At 36.4% G+C, this 17,026-nt stretch overlaps 2 protein-coding genes across 2 annotated transcripts; one reads left to right on the top strand and one right to left on the bottom strand.

Annotated features, from left to right (window-relative positions):
* Positions 1-1,294: 1,294 nt before the first annotated feature.
* LOC145075534 (uncharacterized) lies at positions 1,295-1,746 on the bottom strand. Its single transcript, XM_079021747.1, has 2 exons — positions 1,420-1,746; positions 1,295-1,333 (listed from the first exon to the last, which is right to left on the bottom strand). The coding sequence occupies exons 1-2, from the start codon at positions 1,744-1,746 to the stop codon at positions 1,295-1,297; spliced, it is 366 nt and encodes a 121-aa protein (XP_078877873.1).
* Positions 1,747-13,852: 12,106 nt separating this feature from the next.
* On the top strand, positions 13,853-15,214 carry LOC145075533 (uncharacterized). Its single transcript, XM_079021746.1, has 2 exons — positions 13,853-14,640; positions 15,205-15,214. Exons 1-2 carry the CDS (start codon positions 13,853-13,855, stop codon positions 15,212-15,214), a joined length of 798 nt encoding a protein of 265 aa, XP_078877872.1.
* Positions 15,215-17,026: the final 1,812 nt, after the last annotated feature.

The following is a 17,026-nucleotide window of genomic DNA, read 5'->3' as shown; positions in this document are numbered from 1 at the left end:
AAGCAACAAATTTGATTGGGGGTAATGGGCGGTGAAGGGACCAAAATGTCAATGCCACAAACCACTATAGCCAAAGTCTGAATGAGCATAAATAAACTGTTCACAAAGGGACTTAAACGTCAATAAATGAAAATAGACAAAATTTCACGATTGGTCCCTGTGGTTTACACAATATCGCACTTTGAGGACTTTCTAGCAAAAAGTCACGCGAATGGTCCTTAAGGTTTCATTTAATTGCGCGATTGGTCCTTGACCCTAACCCCGTCATTTTTGAGCCGTTAGTGAAGGGGTAAAATTGTCTTTTCATCTTGTTGTGCATCAGAGTATATAATTTAAGGTCCGCCTTTGTATCCTTCTACTTCTCGTTCCTTGCCTCTGTTCTTCCCTCCCTACTCACATTCTATTCCAAAATTGAAGAAGATGGTGATATGCCACTGTGGAAGGCCGGCGATTTTGGTGACATCGTGGACTGACTTGAACCCAGGTCGTCGATTTTGGTCATGCTCAAGGTTAGGAGGAACATGCAGCTTTTTTGGATGGTTCGACCCTCCCATGTGCCCTAGGTCAACTGTTGTGATTCTGGGGTTGTTGCGTGGAAGAAACAATCTCGAAGCAAGATTGATGATGGTGAAATGGCTACTTTGTACGAGTTGGTTGTTTTTCATGGTGTGTTACCTTTTCAAGTAAAAAATCAAGAAGCATTTGGGGGGGAAATCTATAACTTGGAATCTGTGTTTTGGTCCCATTTTTTTCATAGCTTTTGAAGGATTTTCCCTATGATTGTATGTAATGTTGAGACAAGAAAATGTAACAGATATAATATGTAATGTAAGTTTGATGTTTTGTTTTAATGTGATGGATATTATATTAGCAAGGAAGGAAATTGTCAATTTGATTGCATGTAAGTGTAATGTTGATTATTAAAGTGCAGTAACATAGCCAAAAAACTAATTACCAAAGTAGCATTACCATTAACCATAATGCATGTAAGTGTAATATCATGTTACAAACATAGAATACCCAAAAGACCTATCAAAAGTAGTTGTTTTGACTGACATACCATAACCAAACTTAGTAAACATGTTCTAACTTTAATTAGACATAATAGCAAAAGATTACTTAGAAATACAAACTAAGCTACAACATGTTTTCCCTTCTTTTGTCCACCCCCTATCCAGCTTCACTAGGACCTCCCTGTCCCTTGCAAGTCCTAGCATTGTGACCTTTGTTGTGGCATTTGCTACAAGTGACTGTCAAGTGTTTCCTACTTAACTTGGTACTTTGAGTTGGCTCATCAACTGCCCTCTTCCTTTTTTTTCTTTGGCCTACCAACCTATAAACAAATTCATATGGTTACATATTAACAATTTTATTAAATAGTTTCAAGTTAAATTAAACAAAACATGTATGACAACAAACCTGTTTGTGATGTTTGGGTGGGAGAAAGGTTGTTGGACAATCAGATCTAGGCCACATGCTCCTTCCATTTATTGGGTCAATTGTGTGTTGGTACATAACATTCCATGTACTGAGCCAGTAACATTTGCTCACCCAAGCCTCAGGATCTCCACATTCTGACCCATTCTGCATCTTATCATACATTGCAGCAATAGCATGCTGGCATGGAATACCTGTAATGTCCCATTTCCTGCAAGTGCAACTCCTCTCTTTCAAATTCACAACATACTGCTCCATCCATAGACCAGTCACTTGATATTTATCAGCTCCATTAAATAGAACCCTCATCTTACTTGCCTTTGTCTTAGTGTTTTCTAAGATTGTTGTTGCAGTTGTACTTAGAGAACCTTTGCATTTGTCTAGCACCTTATGAACATTTACTATTCTCTTTGTGAGGTATTCTCTAATATATTCCAAACAAGTGATTATAGGCTTGTCCCTTGCCTCATCTAGCTTGGAGTTAAATACCTCACACAAGTTATTTGTTAAACTATCAGTCAATGCCCTTCCTATATATAAAACCAAACAATTAATTACTGAAATCAGTTATGAAATATGTTAGTGAAAAGAGTATGATACTTACCAGAGAAATGGGATCTTGCCCAGTGTTTTGCAGGAATTTTACTTAACGACTCATGTGCTTCTGGGTTAAGCTTTTTCAGTTTCTCCATAGCCCTATTAAATTTTGGTATGTTGTATACTTTTCCACAACACCATACTGCTTCCCTCAATTCATCTCCTTTGTGTTTCAATTTCATGTTGTCATACACATGTCTTAAACAGAACCTTTGCTCAGCTGATGGAAATAACTTCTCTATTGCAGCCAAGATTCCCTGTGAGTACAATTAAAATAAGTTAGTAAATGAAATAATAAAAAAAAGTAAAAGTGAATAAAAAGTTAGAGGGTACCTTTTGCCGATCTGAAATGAAAGTGAAGTTAGATGAAGAATTCAAATCTAAGTCATCACCCAAGTGTTCCAAAAACCATGTCCAAGAGTTAATATTTTCAGTCTCTACGATGGCATATGCAACTGGGTAAATGCCATTGTTCGAATCAAGCCCAACTGCAGTAAGAATTTGTCCTGGAAAGGGACCCTTCAAAAACGTACCATCAAATCCAAGAAAATCCCTCAAACCTTTTTTAAATCCCTCCTTTAATGGACCTAAGCATATATATATATATATATATATATATATATATATATATATATATATATATATATATATATATATATCCGTTTGAAGATCCTTGTCTCAGAACACACATTGGGTTCAGTTTCGACATCTATCTTCACAGTTGTTCCTGGATTCTTTGACTTCAATTCCATGGCATATTCTCTCAAAACACCGTACTGCTTTTCATAATCACCATAAACATATTGTTTTGCCATAGCTTTGGCCCGAAATACTTTCATCTTTGATATTGAAAGTGAATACCTCTGTACTAACTCCTCTTGTAAAGCACGTGTAGGGATCTTGGGGTTACTTTCAACTTGATGCAATATGTTGTTAGCTAGAAACTTAGATGAACAAGCCCTCACTGTCCTTGTTTGCAAACAAGAATGAGAATCTTCGTATGTTTTGACAGTCCAAAGTTCTTTCTCATCTGCCCTAGATATAAAAAGAACCCATGGACAAGTTGTTTTCTTGGAAAGTACTAAATTGCCCCTATCTTTATTACTGTCACCAGTCAATTCAGGAACAATACCCCTACACTTTACCCTAACTCTTGTCTTGTCATTCTTTACATAATGTAGATCCCTCCTTTCTTTTACAGAGTAGTTGGCAATAACTTCTCTTATTTTTTCCTTTTCCTTGAACGTCTGACCAATCTTAAAAGCTTTAGTGTGAACCTCACCAGATGAACAAGCAACTGGTTTTAGAATGGACCTTAACAATTTCTTCCTAGGCTCTTTTTCACTAGCAAATGACTCAAATACATCATTGTCTAAGACTTCTAAAGGTTCATCTTCAATGTCTTCATGTTCCTTAGTATTATTGTTTGTCGGATCAAGCTGGCCCAAGTCAATGTCTTCATCAAGTACACTATAGAAGTTGATCATGTTCACCTCCACATCATCTATCAAAGGTTCCTCATCAAACACTGTTTTTTTTGCATCATGCTGACTATCAAAATCACTTTCATCTGCACTATCCTCACAATCATATTCATCATCTACAACTGGATCATTATTCATAACTGGCTCATCATATTGGTCATCTATGATTGGCACATCATTCATAACAGGTACATCATTCATAACTGGTTCATCATTCAAATCTGGTTCATCATTCATAACTGGTTCATCATTCAAAACTGGCTCATCAGTCATAACTGGCTCATCATCCATAACTGGCTCACTATCCTGTATCACTTGTGAAGGTCCATCAAATGTTCCATATGGCACAATGGACTGGGAGTAGTCTAATTTTTTCCTAGAAGACCCAACAACTTTTCCCTTCTTTTGGTTCCTATCTAGTTCAGGGGATACATCAGTAACCAACTCCTCAATAATAACCTTGGTGGGGGACAAAAAATAACTGTTAACCCTTGTATGCCCATGCTCTATGTAGATACTTAAAAGGTTATTTTTTTCCACATAATTTGACAATACATGCACATCCCCATCATTTCCTAGAGGTAACAGACCAAAGTCCAACTCTACTTCTGGAATAAGAAAATGATAATACAAAGTTTGCCCTTCTACGTACTCTATTTCTCGAACCATTGTATCCAACTCATGCACAGAGAAAACGTCAATATCTACGAAGTCAACATAGTCTATTGTTCCATCTACGTACCTTCTCCCAGGGCTTTTCGTGAATATCCCACCATGATGGATTTTCAGAGTGAAATAGTTGCTTATTCCCTCTGAAATAAAGAATAACAAAAAAAATTTCAACAATTTGGGCATAATATCAAATCGAGAAAATCAAAGATCACTTTAGTAAGTCACTTACGGTATATCCTTTCCAAATCATAATTTGATGCTTTAGTGTGTTTGGAACGAAGTGACCATAACGTTAACACCATTATCGTTTTCAATCGACAGATGATCCTCTGCCTTGTGTTCTGTTGGAGAAGACGAAGATGAATGCGAAAGGGTAATGCGTAGCTGAGGAAGATGATCTTTGTACTTAATTACAGAGTTCATGCGTATATTATGTGCATAATGATCGATTATTAGAGTGACTGCAAGATGAAAAGACAAATTTACCCCTTCACTAACGGCTCAAAAATGACGGGGTTAGAGTCAAGGACCAATCGCGCAATTAAATGAAACCTTAAGGACCATTCGCGTGACTTTTTGCTAGAAAGTCCTCAAAGTGCGATATTGTGTAAACTACAGGGACCAACGTGAAATTTTGTCATGAAAATAAGGTAGTAAATGTCAACAAATGGAAATAAGGGGGCAAAAGTCCAAAAGTGGAAAGTTTGGTGGCGAAAATCTGAATGGGAAAAATAACTGTTGGTAAGGCTACTCACAATTTATGTTATATATAATACATAGTGGGTGGCATATAGAGTGAGTATGTTGCATTAGGAACCAATGATGTTTGTAGTGCTCTACCTTTCGAATTACTTTCAATTGCAGATAAATTATAATAATCATTTTTTAACATGAAAATCTACAATATCTTTATGGACAAATAAAATATAAATAAAAATGGTGAATTTTATATATATCATTTCTAAAAATTAAAATATCATATTTATTTAATTTAATTTCTAAATATCAAATTTATTTTATATAAGTTTATAAAATATTATATTTACTCAAATCCTTACCTTTTAATATTAAATAATCCTTTAAAATCATTGCATTTACAAGTTTACTATTTTACCCTCCCAATCAATAATACATCACACGTCTTTCTCAAAATCAGAATACTTTCCAAAACTGTGGCTTTCATAATAATCACATGGTGTCTATATCTTCTTCAAACCCTCCTTACATTTCTTAATAACGCATTGTGGAATCCCGAATCCCATTAGCATACAACCAATAATGAATTAGCATACAAACGAAGGAATCAAAGTTCTCCTCAATGAATTTTATCGTGTAAACACTAGAGTAATCATTGCGATGACAAACCAATCCATGGGCTAGTCAATCGATATATTATACAATATATTTGCAAGAATTTAGCCATATGTTAAATTTTATTTCTATACATAAACAATATTGACTTAGATTACACAATATTTTTTTTTGTAAACATGAATTTTGCAAATACACATAGTTTACAAGACAATTTTTTGTTGTAAAACTAGTTGTGAGACCCATGTATTACATGTGTTGATTTAAAAAAAAAAATGAAACACAAATACCAAAATATTTGAGAACTTTGAATTTATAAGAAAATAAGAAAAATAATGATTTATTATAATGGAAATGTTTTTATCTTTTAAATTTAAACAAATAATTTTAATAAAGAAAAGAAACTAATAAGCTTTAATTTTGGGAATTTTAAAATTAAAAGATAAGTTTATTAGTGAAATTAATATTCATTTACTGCTATTTTTATTGCAATTATTATATTAAAATATTATGTGGAATTTAATAAAATAGAAAAACTAATAAAATGACATGTGGAAAAAAAAACTAATTCAAAATAACCACAAAATGACATTTGACATACTGAATGAGAGTGTGACAAGTAACAAAAAAAACTTTTATTTATTAAAGAGGATATGAACTTGTAAAGGAAGTATTAAATAATCGAGAAGGATCTTTTCCTAAAATGGAAATGGAAAGGTATGCAAAAAAAAAATTACTTAGGAAGAAAAGGGTATAATAGTCGATTGATAAAGAATATTTAGAATGATTATAAAATATTATAAAATACATATTTTGGGCAAATTCGATATTTTGAAAGTTTAGAAGGGTAAATATGATATTTAAAAATTATGCTGGACAAAATATGATATTTTGATGTTTAATAGGGTATATACAGAATTATCCTTAAAAAATATAAAGAACATATTTCTACATATTATTAAGTTGCTAGTTTTTTTTAGTAAAAAAAGTTGTGTTTCTCATATGATTTTATCTTGGTAATCATTAGGATCTTTTTTTTAGGATCGGAGGTATGATCGTTGTTGTTGTTATTATATATATATATATATATATATATATATATATATATATATATATATATATATATATATATATATATATATATATATATATATATATAATTCCTAGTATTTTATTTTGAAAAAAACCTCGAAAAAAAAGTTTCATTTGGAAGTAGGAGTTTTTAGCTTTTAGCTAAAACAAAAAACTCTAAATCCAAAAGCTACTTCAAGTAAAGTTTAACAAAAAAACATTTTATAATTTTGCAAATTGACTTAATTATCATTTTTTAAAATTAATGGTGTGTTTTAGATAAGTCTTTTTATATAATTTTACATGTTTTAAAAGTTTTCAACTACTTTTTTCTAACACTTTCATATAAATAAAAAAATAGAACTTTCAACTAGTTTTGCCGAACATACTATGAACACTTCAAAACTTATAATTAATTAATTATTGTTAACGGTTGTATTGAAGATGTATTTTCTATGTTTTAAACTATTTATTATTAACTAAATATGTATTTTATATGTTTTAAACTATTTATTATTAACTAAACGATTAACTGATTTGTTATATGTATTTTTTATGTTTTAAACTATTTCTTCTAGGATTTAACGACCCCGATTCGATCTTACAATCACGATATTGCAAAATAAAGAATGATCATACATAATTTTAATATATTTTTCATAGAAAATTTATAATTGACAAAATTTCACAAATGGTGCTTATGATTTATTTTTTCCTTAAAATGGTTCTTATGAAACATTTTTTTAATGTCCACAGTCTGGTGTTGGAGGGAGAGATAGAATTCATCTCATCGCATTTCCCGATTGGTTAAGCTGTTGACCTCCAAAGAAAGATGTGACATTAGAATCTTCCGTGGCAGAAGCCTATGGATAGAGATCACCTTCTCCGCGCATCAATGGTCAAATTCAACCAAAAGTTGTTACACCAATAATCATTATGTGAGACATCCATTTGAATATGTTAAAAAGTAAGGGTTAGGGTCATGTAAAATTACCAATATATCATTAATGATTTAAATATATATATATATATATATATATATATATAATTAAAAAAGATACTTGGTCCATTTGATTTCCTCATTCGAAGCATTGTCTCTCTCCCACTCACCTTCAACTCAACACACTAAAATTTGATAAACATACACACATACACAATGGTAGACCTTGGTGGTACTTAATAGTTTCATAATAGATAAAGTTTCCAACTTTATCCATTAGGATGGTCCAAACAACCAATATCTAAACTTTAAGTCTCAAAGAGTCCAAGAATGCATCTGTAACGTCCCAAAAATAAGACTATAAATTATTTCATTTTTAGACTAATAAAGCCACAAACCATATCATTGCCATAAAATCCAAAGTAATCAGTTTTATCAATACACCATCGTTATTAGAGTAAACCACAACTGCGGAATCGAATGGTGTGTGCTCTGCAATCATCCCGAGCTCTTCCATTTGAAAACCGAAGTACCTGAAACATAAACTGAAAACTGTAAGCACAAAGCCTAGTGAGTTCCCAAGATACCACATACCACACATACATAAGTCACATATTGGGCCCTCGCTCTCCACCAGGCCTCGCCCGGTATCTGTCACAACTAGCAGATTAGGGCTAATTTTCTTATCCATGTACAAGATAGTTTCTTTGTGTAACTATGTAACACTACGTGTAGTATAAATCGACGTCATTGCTATCTAAGTTTATACATCCAAAAATTTTGAATTTAGTCGAAACCTCGTCGCGAAAGCCCAAAACCTAACCCAATAAGCTATGTCCACTCAACTTTGGACCTTAGCCCAAGCCTTCTCGGCCCAAGCCCCTATTTGGGCCAAGCCTCTCCTATTGGGCCCTAATGGGCCGAAAACCTCTATTAGGAAATATTTGGGGCCAAAAACCCTCTAATGGGCCCTTTTGGGTTGAAAGCCTTCACTTAGAGTCTCATTAGACCAAAGACCGTTCTTTGGGCCATAATGGGCCAAAAATCTCTATTGGGCCCTCTCTCTAAACCAAAAATCCTTATTGAACCCAATCCATTTCTTTTGGACCTATTATTGGGCCGAAACCATTTTGGGCCCAATCCAAGCCCAAAAACTTGTGCCAACCGAAAACGCTATTGTGCCTAGGGTGTTCTCAGTTTCCCTTCAAGCCCAAAAATCCTTTTTTTCCGCTTTCTCCTTTGGGCCGATCGGTTATCCCATTTAATAAAAAAAAGACTACATAGGATAAATATGATGTCGCCTCAAATTTACACTTCATATAACCATGCATTACCCTTCATGTATCTAAGCAACTCACATCAAACATAACTAAAGTCAACCCTATCACCCCCTTCTCCCCCTTCATCGGCCAAGCACCACCACCATTCCCTATCCACTTTTCATTTCCAAACTCAAACTCTTAGCTTATTTTCTCTCAACACTCAAAAAACTCTCTCATATCTTTCTTCAAATTTTGTAGGTTTTGTGTGTGTGTGTGTGTTTACAAGAAAGTCTTCTTCAAGCTCCGTAACTTGGTATGTTTTTGATAAACTCTATAGTTCTATTCCAAGCTTACACTAAAAATCTTTCCTCATACCACTTCATTTTCGTGATTATGCTCTTAGAACACCATAACTTCACAAATCTCCTCAAGAAGCAAGCTAGGGCCGAAAACCTCCTTCCTCTTCCTCTATAAACGGAAAAGCCCCCAAGGTGAGCTTTATACCCCTTGTTTTCGAGTTTTCCTTCTTTGGGGGGGGGGGGGGGAGGGGGATATAAGTCAAGGTCTTGTGTAAAATCTTTGTATACTTGCTTGAATGTGTGTGTTTTACATGTTATGTGTGTTGAAATGTTGTGAAATCGTGCTAAAAGTCCATGAACTCGAGATTTTGGTTGAATCTCAAGTTGTTGGAACATAGTTAACTTGATATGTTGTTAAAAATGAAAAGAGTAAATTACACAAATGGTCCCTATGGTTTGGGGTAATTTGCGTGTTTGGTCCCTAACTTATTTTTTTAACTCGGAAAGTCCCTATGGTTTGTTTTTGTTATGCGTTTGGTACCTACTGTTTATTTTTGTTACGCGTTTGGTCCTTGTATTATCTAAAAAGACTATTATTTAAAGAGGAAAAAATGATAGGTAGGTGAGGTAAGTTGAGGGGGTGGGATTAGGGGTGTGTTTATTTAAATAAATTAAAAAAAATCAAGGGCATAATAGTCTTTTTAGGTAAGATAGGGACCAAACGCGTAACAAAAACAAACAGTAGGGACCTTCCGAGTTAAGAAAATAAGTTAGGGACCAAACACGTAAATTACCCTAAACCATAGGGACCATTCGTGTAATTTACTCAAATGAAAACTACTTTCTAGGTGAATAATGTTTTCACTTGATGCATGTTAAAAACCACAAGGATTAGTCCAAGAATATGTTTAAACAAAGATTGGTTATGAAATCTTGGAAAATAATCATTTATAAACAGTTGGTAAAAATGGGCCGTTTATGGTAATTATGGTAAAAATGGGCTTTATATGATAATTTCAGTATAATGGGGCTTTTATGATAATTTGGGTAAAAATGGACCTTATGCGACAATTTTAGTAAAGTTGGGCGTTTATTAACAATTTTAGTAAAATTGGGCCTTTATTGACAGTTTTAGTAAAATTGGGCCTTTATTGACAATTTTAGTAAAATTGAGTAATTTGTTGACAATTTTGAAAATTTGGGCTATTTTTGACAACAATGGTAAAAATGGGCTATTTTTGACACTTATGGTAAAAATGGCTATTTTTGGCACTTACAATTGTAGTCGAAAATATACACTAGTAACATTATCTATAACGTTAAATAATAGAATTCAATATTCGCATAAATTCCGTTAAGGCTCTTGTGAGACGCTCCTTCACTCGTACCTACCTACTGTACATCGTAAGTCCTGTAACTTATAATCAGAGTCTCCTGGAGGGAGAATGGGATATTGTGTATAGATCTATACAGGGTTGACACCCCCGCACCTGAGCTATTCGCTACAGCTAGACAAGCCAGTTTAGGGTGACAACTATCTTTAGAAACCGACACCTGAAGAATGTCAAGACAGACGTTCTCGTCATATTAGTATGGTTGAAATGACTCACATAGAGAATGACAATATTATATAAAAAATTACGTAAAACATATACTCTACTCATTTTACGAAGTACAAAACTATGTGTTGACTATTTTGCATCTAAATTCACCACTCGGGTCTTAGGACTACAACTTTTCGTATAACAGAAAATATAGGATTTTCTTGGAATCACTCTCTATATATTCTCAAACAAGATAAACAAAGAATACACATGCAATTATACATGATTTGAAACGAGACTCACGAACTATTTTTACAAGAAACTATTGGATTTTCTGGAAGTTTACAAACTATTACAAAGTTTTCCTACAAACATGCTTATGAACTCACCAACATTCTATGTTGACGCTTTTCAAAACGACTTGTATTCTCAGGGACTCAATAAGCAGGTTGGCAGCTAAGGAATTTGGATAATTGTTGTATTTTTGAATTATCATACATTATGTTATTTTGGATGTATTTCGTAAATAAACACAATGATGTAATCAATGCATGCTGATATCATTAATGTATGATGATGATGGTTGCTATTTTCATTTATATTTAATTGTTATGATCTTACAAGATGAAGTCACCCGCCCCTGGACATTTCCGCCGTCCCAGTTCGGGGGTGTAATAGATTGGTATCAGATCCAACTTTATAGTGAACTAGCATATCTAACCAAACAAGATATGCAACTATAAATACAATGGGACTAAAACACCATGAAAAAATAATAATAAGAAACAATTTAGAAGTCTTTAGAAGAGGTGGACATCGCTATTAAACCCATGCAGTTATGTAATCGTATTGGGGATAAATATAGCCGGATCAAATATATTTATTCAAAATACGACCAACATGTGTTTGGGAGAGATCAGAGTGGACAATGAATCTAAAACTTACCAACCTAATACCCAAAAGATTTAAGGAACCGAGCATAAACAATTAAAAATACTATATGAGTATTTTGGCATTATGTGGAGTCTTCATATATTTTCTTATATCTCCTTGTGTACTCATATTCTCATACAGACGCTCTGTCTGTTTTTCATCTTCCTGGAGACCCCTACTTCCCCAATCATGGGAATGGGGGATGACTAGAGGAAGAGTCGGAGGAGGACCCAAAAGAAGAGCCCATGGAAGACCCGAAAGAAAAAGAAATTGACGAGGAAGTCAATGAGGATGATGAGGAGGAAGAGGATGACTCGGACGCGAAGTACGAAGTCATTGACCTACCTTACATGGCTAGGGTGCCCGCACATCGGATGGGCCCCAATGGCCCTATGCCCCCGTGGGCACACAGTATATGGAGGTGGAGCAGGCAGCAAGGTTTGCGTCCGCCGTTTGGCATGGAGCAGGGATTTTTAGACCTCAGACATGGAGGGTCAGCAGACCGAACCCTTCTGGTGATGGTCAGATGGACCAGGGATATTGGTGAGCAGGCCCAGGCCACCGCCGATCAGATGGACGTGATGAGAGCCGCGGTGGAACGCACTGAGAGGCAGACCCAGGACATAGTGAGGGACTATTATGAGCGACAGGCCGCACTTGAGGCGAGGATGCGAGTCATCGAGCGCAAGCTAGCCAGACTCCATGGCGCTTCCACTTCGTCATCAACACCACCAGATACCTCCCGCCACGAGTAGGACTCATCCTACTCACCGCTACTATCGATGGGAATCTATTTTATTTTACTTTATGTATGTAGGACTGACCCTACGATTAAGTGATTACACTACTTGTAAGGTCATTATGCTGGCAGATTATTATTCTTTATGTACTGTAGACCTTTCAAATGTCAATTTTCATGTATTGTACTGCAAAATTTATCAGTAATGAAACGGTTCTATGTTTTATTTGTGATGTTGTTATCTGCTATTTTCTCTCTCTTTATGTATATTTGACATAATACAGTTCAATTAAAAGTACAATCTATCCACCGTAACCGTTAGAAACAAAAAGATTCATAAACTCATCGTCGATCCTGTCTCATAGCAGGAAATGCCAAGAAGATATATCCACAAAAACGCTACAGCAGCACCACCACCACCACCACCGCCGCCACCTACGGAGATGAACTCTGCTGTTTTCCAGGCGGCAGTCTCGGCTGTGGTTACGACAACTTTAGCACACATTAACCACGACACTAATGAAGGTGGTAACGGAAATGGGACAAGAAGTTACAACCATGGGGGTAACCAAGGACCCCAAATAACCTACACATACAAAGACTTCACCAATGCAAAACCGAAGTCTTTCAACAGAAGTGGAGGTGTAATAGACCTCACCCGCTGGATCGAAAATATCAAGTCGGTGTTCGAGATTTGCGGGTGTCCAGAGGAGAGCAAAGTTAGATTTTCCGCTTGTACCTTTGCTGACAGGGCTCTTTCGTGGTGGAATGGCCACATTAAATCCCTTACTCTCCCGGTTGCAAATGCCATGTCATGGGTGGATCTCAAAATGATGATGCCGGATGAATATTGTCCCCGAGGCGATGTACAAAAGCTTGAGCAGGAACTGTGGAATTTGACCATACAAAACTCTGGCATCGAAGGATACATTGCTCGGTTTAGTGAACTCGCACTCTTATGCTCAGGAATGATAACTTCCGAAAGCAAAAAGATTGAGCGCTTTATTTTGGGGTTAACACCTCCAATCCAGGGGAACGTGATCGCTGCGAACCCCTCGACCTTCGATAGTGCCAAGCGTCTGGCACAAAAGTTATACGACCGCGGGGATGGAAAGGGCGCGAAGACTTCCAGTGCTGAAACAAAGAAGAAGGACAAAAACAAAAGCAATCAGGGAAACAAAAGAAAAAGGCGACAGAATCAGGAATCATCTAAGAAGCATCAAACTGTAGCAGTCCATGCTGCTACCATTCAGATCACACCAACTCCAGCTGCACCAACCTCAACCACACCAAAAACTGCAAGGCCTTACGTGGGTTCTCTACCCAAGTGTGATAAATGCAATTTCCAGCAAAGTAGCGCATGCCGAGACTTACAATGCACCAATTGCAATCGTAAAGGGCACACTGCCCAATATTGCAGATCTCAGCCAACAAAACAACCCCCAACCCAACAATGTCAGGGCCAGTCGAGCATGCTACGGATGTGGGGAAACTAACCATTATAAGCAAAACTGCCCCAAAGCCAACAATCAAGGTGCAGGGGGATCAGTCAGGATCCTAACAATGGGACAGGGGGAGGCGGTGCAAGATCCGGCTATAGTCACTGGTACGTTTCCCCTCAACAACACTCATGCATGCATTTTATTCGATAGTGGGGCTGAACGAAGTTTCGTGAGTCATAAAGTCAAACACATGCTAAATCAAAACCCCCAAAAGCTAAGCGAAGCCTTCACGGTGGAAATGGCTAATGGGAAAACTGAAACAACCAAAGACATTTTCATAGGGTGCACATTAACACTAAATAATCACTCGTTTCAAATAAACTTGATGCCGGTTAACATTAGAAGTTTTGATGTGATCATCGGTATAGATCAGTTAAGCCCCCACTATGCCAATATTATGTGCCACGAGAAGGCCGTTCGCCTTCACCTACCCACCAACGAAACACTAATTATCTATGACGATAAACCCAGTGCAAAGCTCCACCTTATCTTGTGCATCAAGGCACAAAAGTGTCTGTATAAAAAGAATCAGGCCTTTCTAGCTCACGTAGTGGACAAACTGAAAGAGGAAAAGAACATCAAGGATATTCCGGAGGTGCGTGACTTTCCATACGTATTTCCGGAAGACCTCCCAGGAATACCCCCTGAGCGACAGCTCGAATTTCGAATTGACTTACTACCAGGAGCCACACCGATTGCTAAATCGTCGTATAGATTGGCCCTTGCAGAAATGCAAGAACTATCTAGCCAATTGAGTGAATTGCTAGACAAAGGATTCATAAGACCGAGCTTCTCACCCTGGGGAGCTACAGTGTTGCATTTCAAAAAGAAGGATGGATCTTTCCGAATGTGCATCAACTATCGGGAATTAAACAAGCTCGCCATCAACAACCGATACCCCCTCCCTCGGATTGATGATCTATTTGACCAGCTTCAAGGAGCCAGTTACTTTTCCAAAATAGATCTAAGATTCGGATACCACCAACTACGGGACCGAGAAGAAGATGTACCCAAGACAGGTTTCCGAACTCGCTACGGCCATTTCGAGTTTGTAGTAATGCCCTTTGGTCTAACAAATGCACTCGCAACATTTATGGACCTAATGAACCAAGTCTGCCAACCGTTCCTCGACAACTTTGTAATTGTCTTCATCGATTGTGACATCCCTATTTTCACGGCCAGAAAAGACCGATTTTGTTTATGCTTTATAAAAATCAGAGTACCACTTTTAATAAAATGTTGTGAAATTTGTTCCCAGAAAAACATGATAAATACGTTATCAAAACATTTCCGAAGAAATGTATTTTTGTTCATTTTAAAACATTTGGGATGTCATCATCAATACATAAACATAAGCATAAACAGAACTTACATTCATTTACACTAATGATCTACATCTCTTTAATCTCTCAGTGTAATGTAACTTTATATCGACATTTGTGATACAAATAAGTTTGAGTGGGTCAGGTTGGAAAACCCGGTGAGTACGTAAGGTTTTCAACCCATAATAATTTAATTATTATGTTTAAACATCAAAAAATCAACCTAATTACCCGTCCCCATTATCTTCCTTACTCTTAAGGTCTACCCTAAGAGTCATCTATCCTGCATTCGTTCATTCTGAAGTCCATTGATTCCAGGGTTTATATGACAGACACTAAGTCCATAGCTGCCAATGCTCGTTCGTAAAGCACTAATTCCATAGCTGCTAAAGTTCATTCATCGGGTACTAAATCCATAGCTACCAGTGTTTATCTAATAGGTACTAAGCCCATAGCTACCAACGTTTATCTAATAGGTACTAAGTCCATAGCTACCAACGTTTATTCAATATGCACTAAGCCCATAACTGCCGATGTTGTTTTTTAGGCACTAAGTCTATAGTTGTTAATGTTCACTCGTATCATCTTTCATCTCTCATCATTCATCTACCCATGTTTCACCCAACATATTTGAAGATATAAAATACATATACATTTTAAATCATTTAAAACATATATAAAATCGTTCATCATGCATAGATAGCAAGTATACAGGTTATATGTACACACAACACGTAATTTGTATAAAATAATTCATATCTATGTGTAAGATGAAAGTAACTATGCACTCACTTATTAAAGTGACGACTCGAAATTCGAGCAGCGCTTTTCTTCTTAATAATATGATTTCCTTCGACGAAACCGAGTATTATTACCACTAGATTTTAGTCTAATCATTAATGTGACTAATTATTAGTCTAGATTTATCATTAACTCAAAGTCTACTTCATGATCTATCAAGTAAGGAACAACCAGGTAGGATCATATCGGAGGTAGGGTCCGTTTGGTATACGAAGTATACTGTTTGGAAATCCCACTTTAAACACTTCACTAAATCACAGCCTAGACATCATTCCCGTAAATAGATCAATCAGTATAACGACTTTGGATCACTGATAAAATCTTATCTATAACGATATTATATTTATATATAAGCTATATTCAAAGTATGGTAGGCATATCTCACTTACAACGGGTTTTTATTAAAAATCGGGCGTTGGTGGAGCAGGGGTTCTAAGCGGAAGGCTCTTCTTTTCGGAGCCGTCAGGCGCTCTGGGGCTTTGGCCTCGTGCTAGGGGGTTCCCTAGGCTTTTTTTTTTTGGGGGGGGGGGGGGGGGTAGGGCTTAGAGAGAGGTTATAGAGAGAGAGAGAAGTTGGAAGGTGTGAGGAAGAATGGAGCCCTTACCTCTTATTTATAGGGGGCTGGAGGGTCACTCACATCGTGAACCATTGATGCTCACTTCGTGAGCCAGCTGGAGACACCCAGGCACAGCCTAGTGCTAACGCGTGGCATCGCACACAGGGTGGAAATCAGCCGATTTTCAAAAAATCATAACTTTCTCATACGAGCTCCATTTTCGACGTTCTTTATATCCACGCATAGGTAAAAATAATATCTACAACTTTCATTATGACTCTGTTGGCTAATTCTCGACCGATCTTATGTTTAATAGTACGAGGAGATTACACTGTTAAATGACCACGTAAAATTCGTAACTTCTTCACACGGACTCCGTTTTCGTCTTTCTTTTTATCGTTGAGTTCCTATTAATGAGATCTTCAACTCTCATTTCGTTCGCGTTGGCCAAAAACCACTCGATCTAAAATTCGAATTCTGGGCTATGCACTACTAAGCCAAATCTTAGAAAAATCATAACTTCCCCATACAAAGTCAGATTTGGGCGTCTTTTTAT

Source organism: Lactuca serriola, chromosome 9 (assembly GCF_051521515.1).
Source record: "Lactuca serriola cultivar US96UC23 chromosome 9, Lser_US96UC23_V15, whole genome shotgun sequence".
Classification (NCBI taxonomy): Eukaryota; Viridiplantae; Streptophyta; class Magnoliopsida; order Asterales; family Asteraceae; genus Lactuca; species Lactuca serriola.
This window is presented reverse-complemented; position numbering and strand designations above follow the sequence as displayed.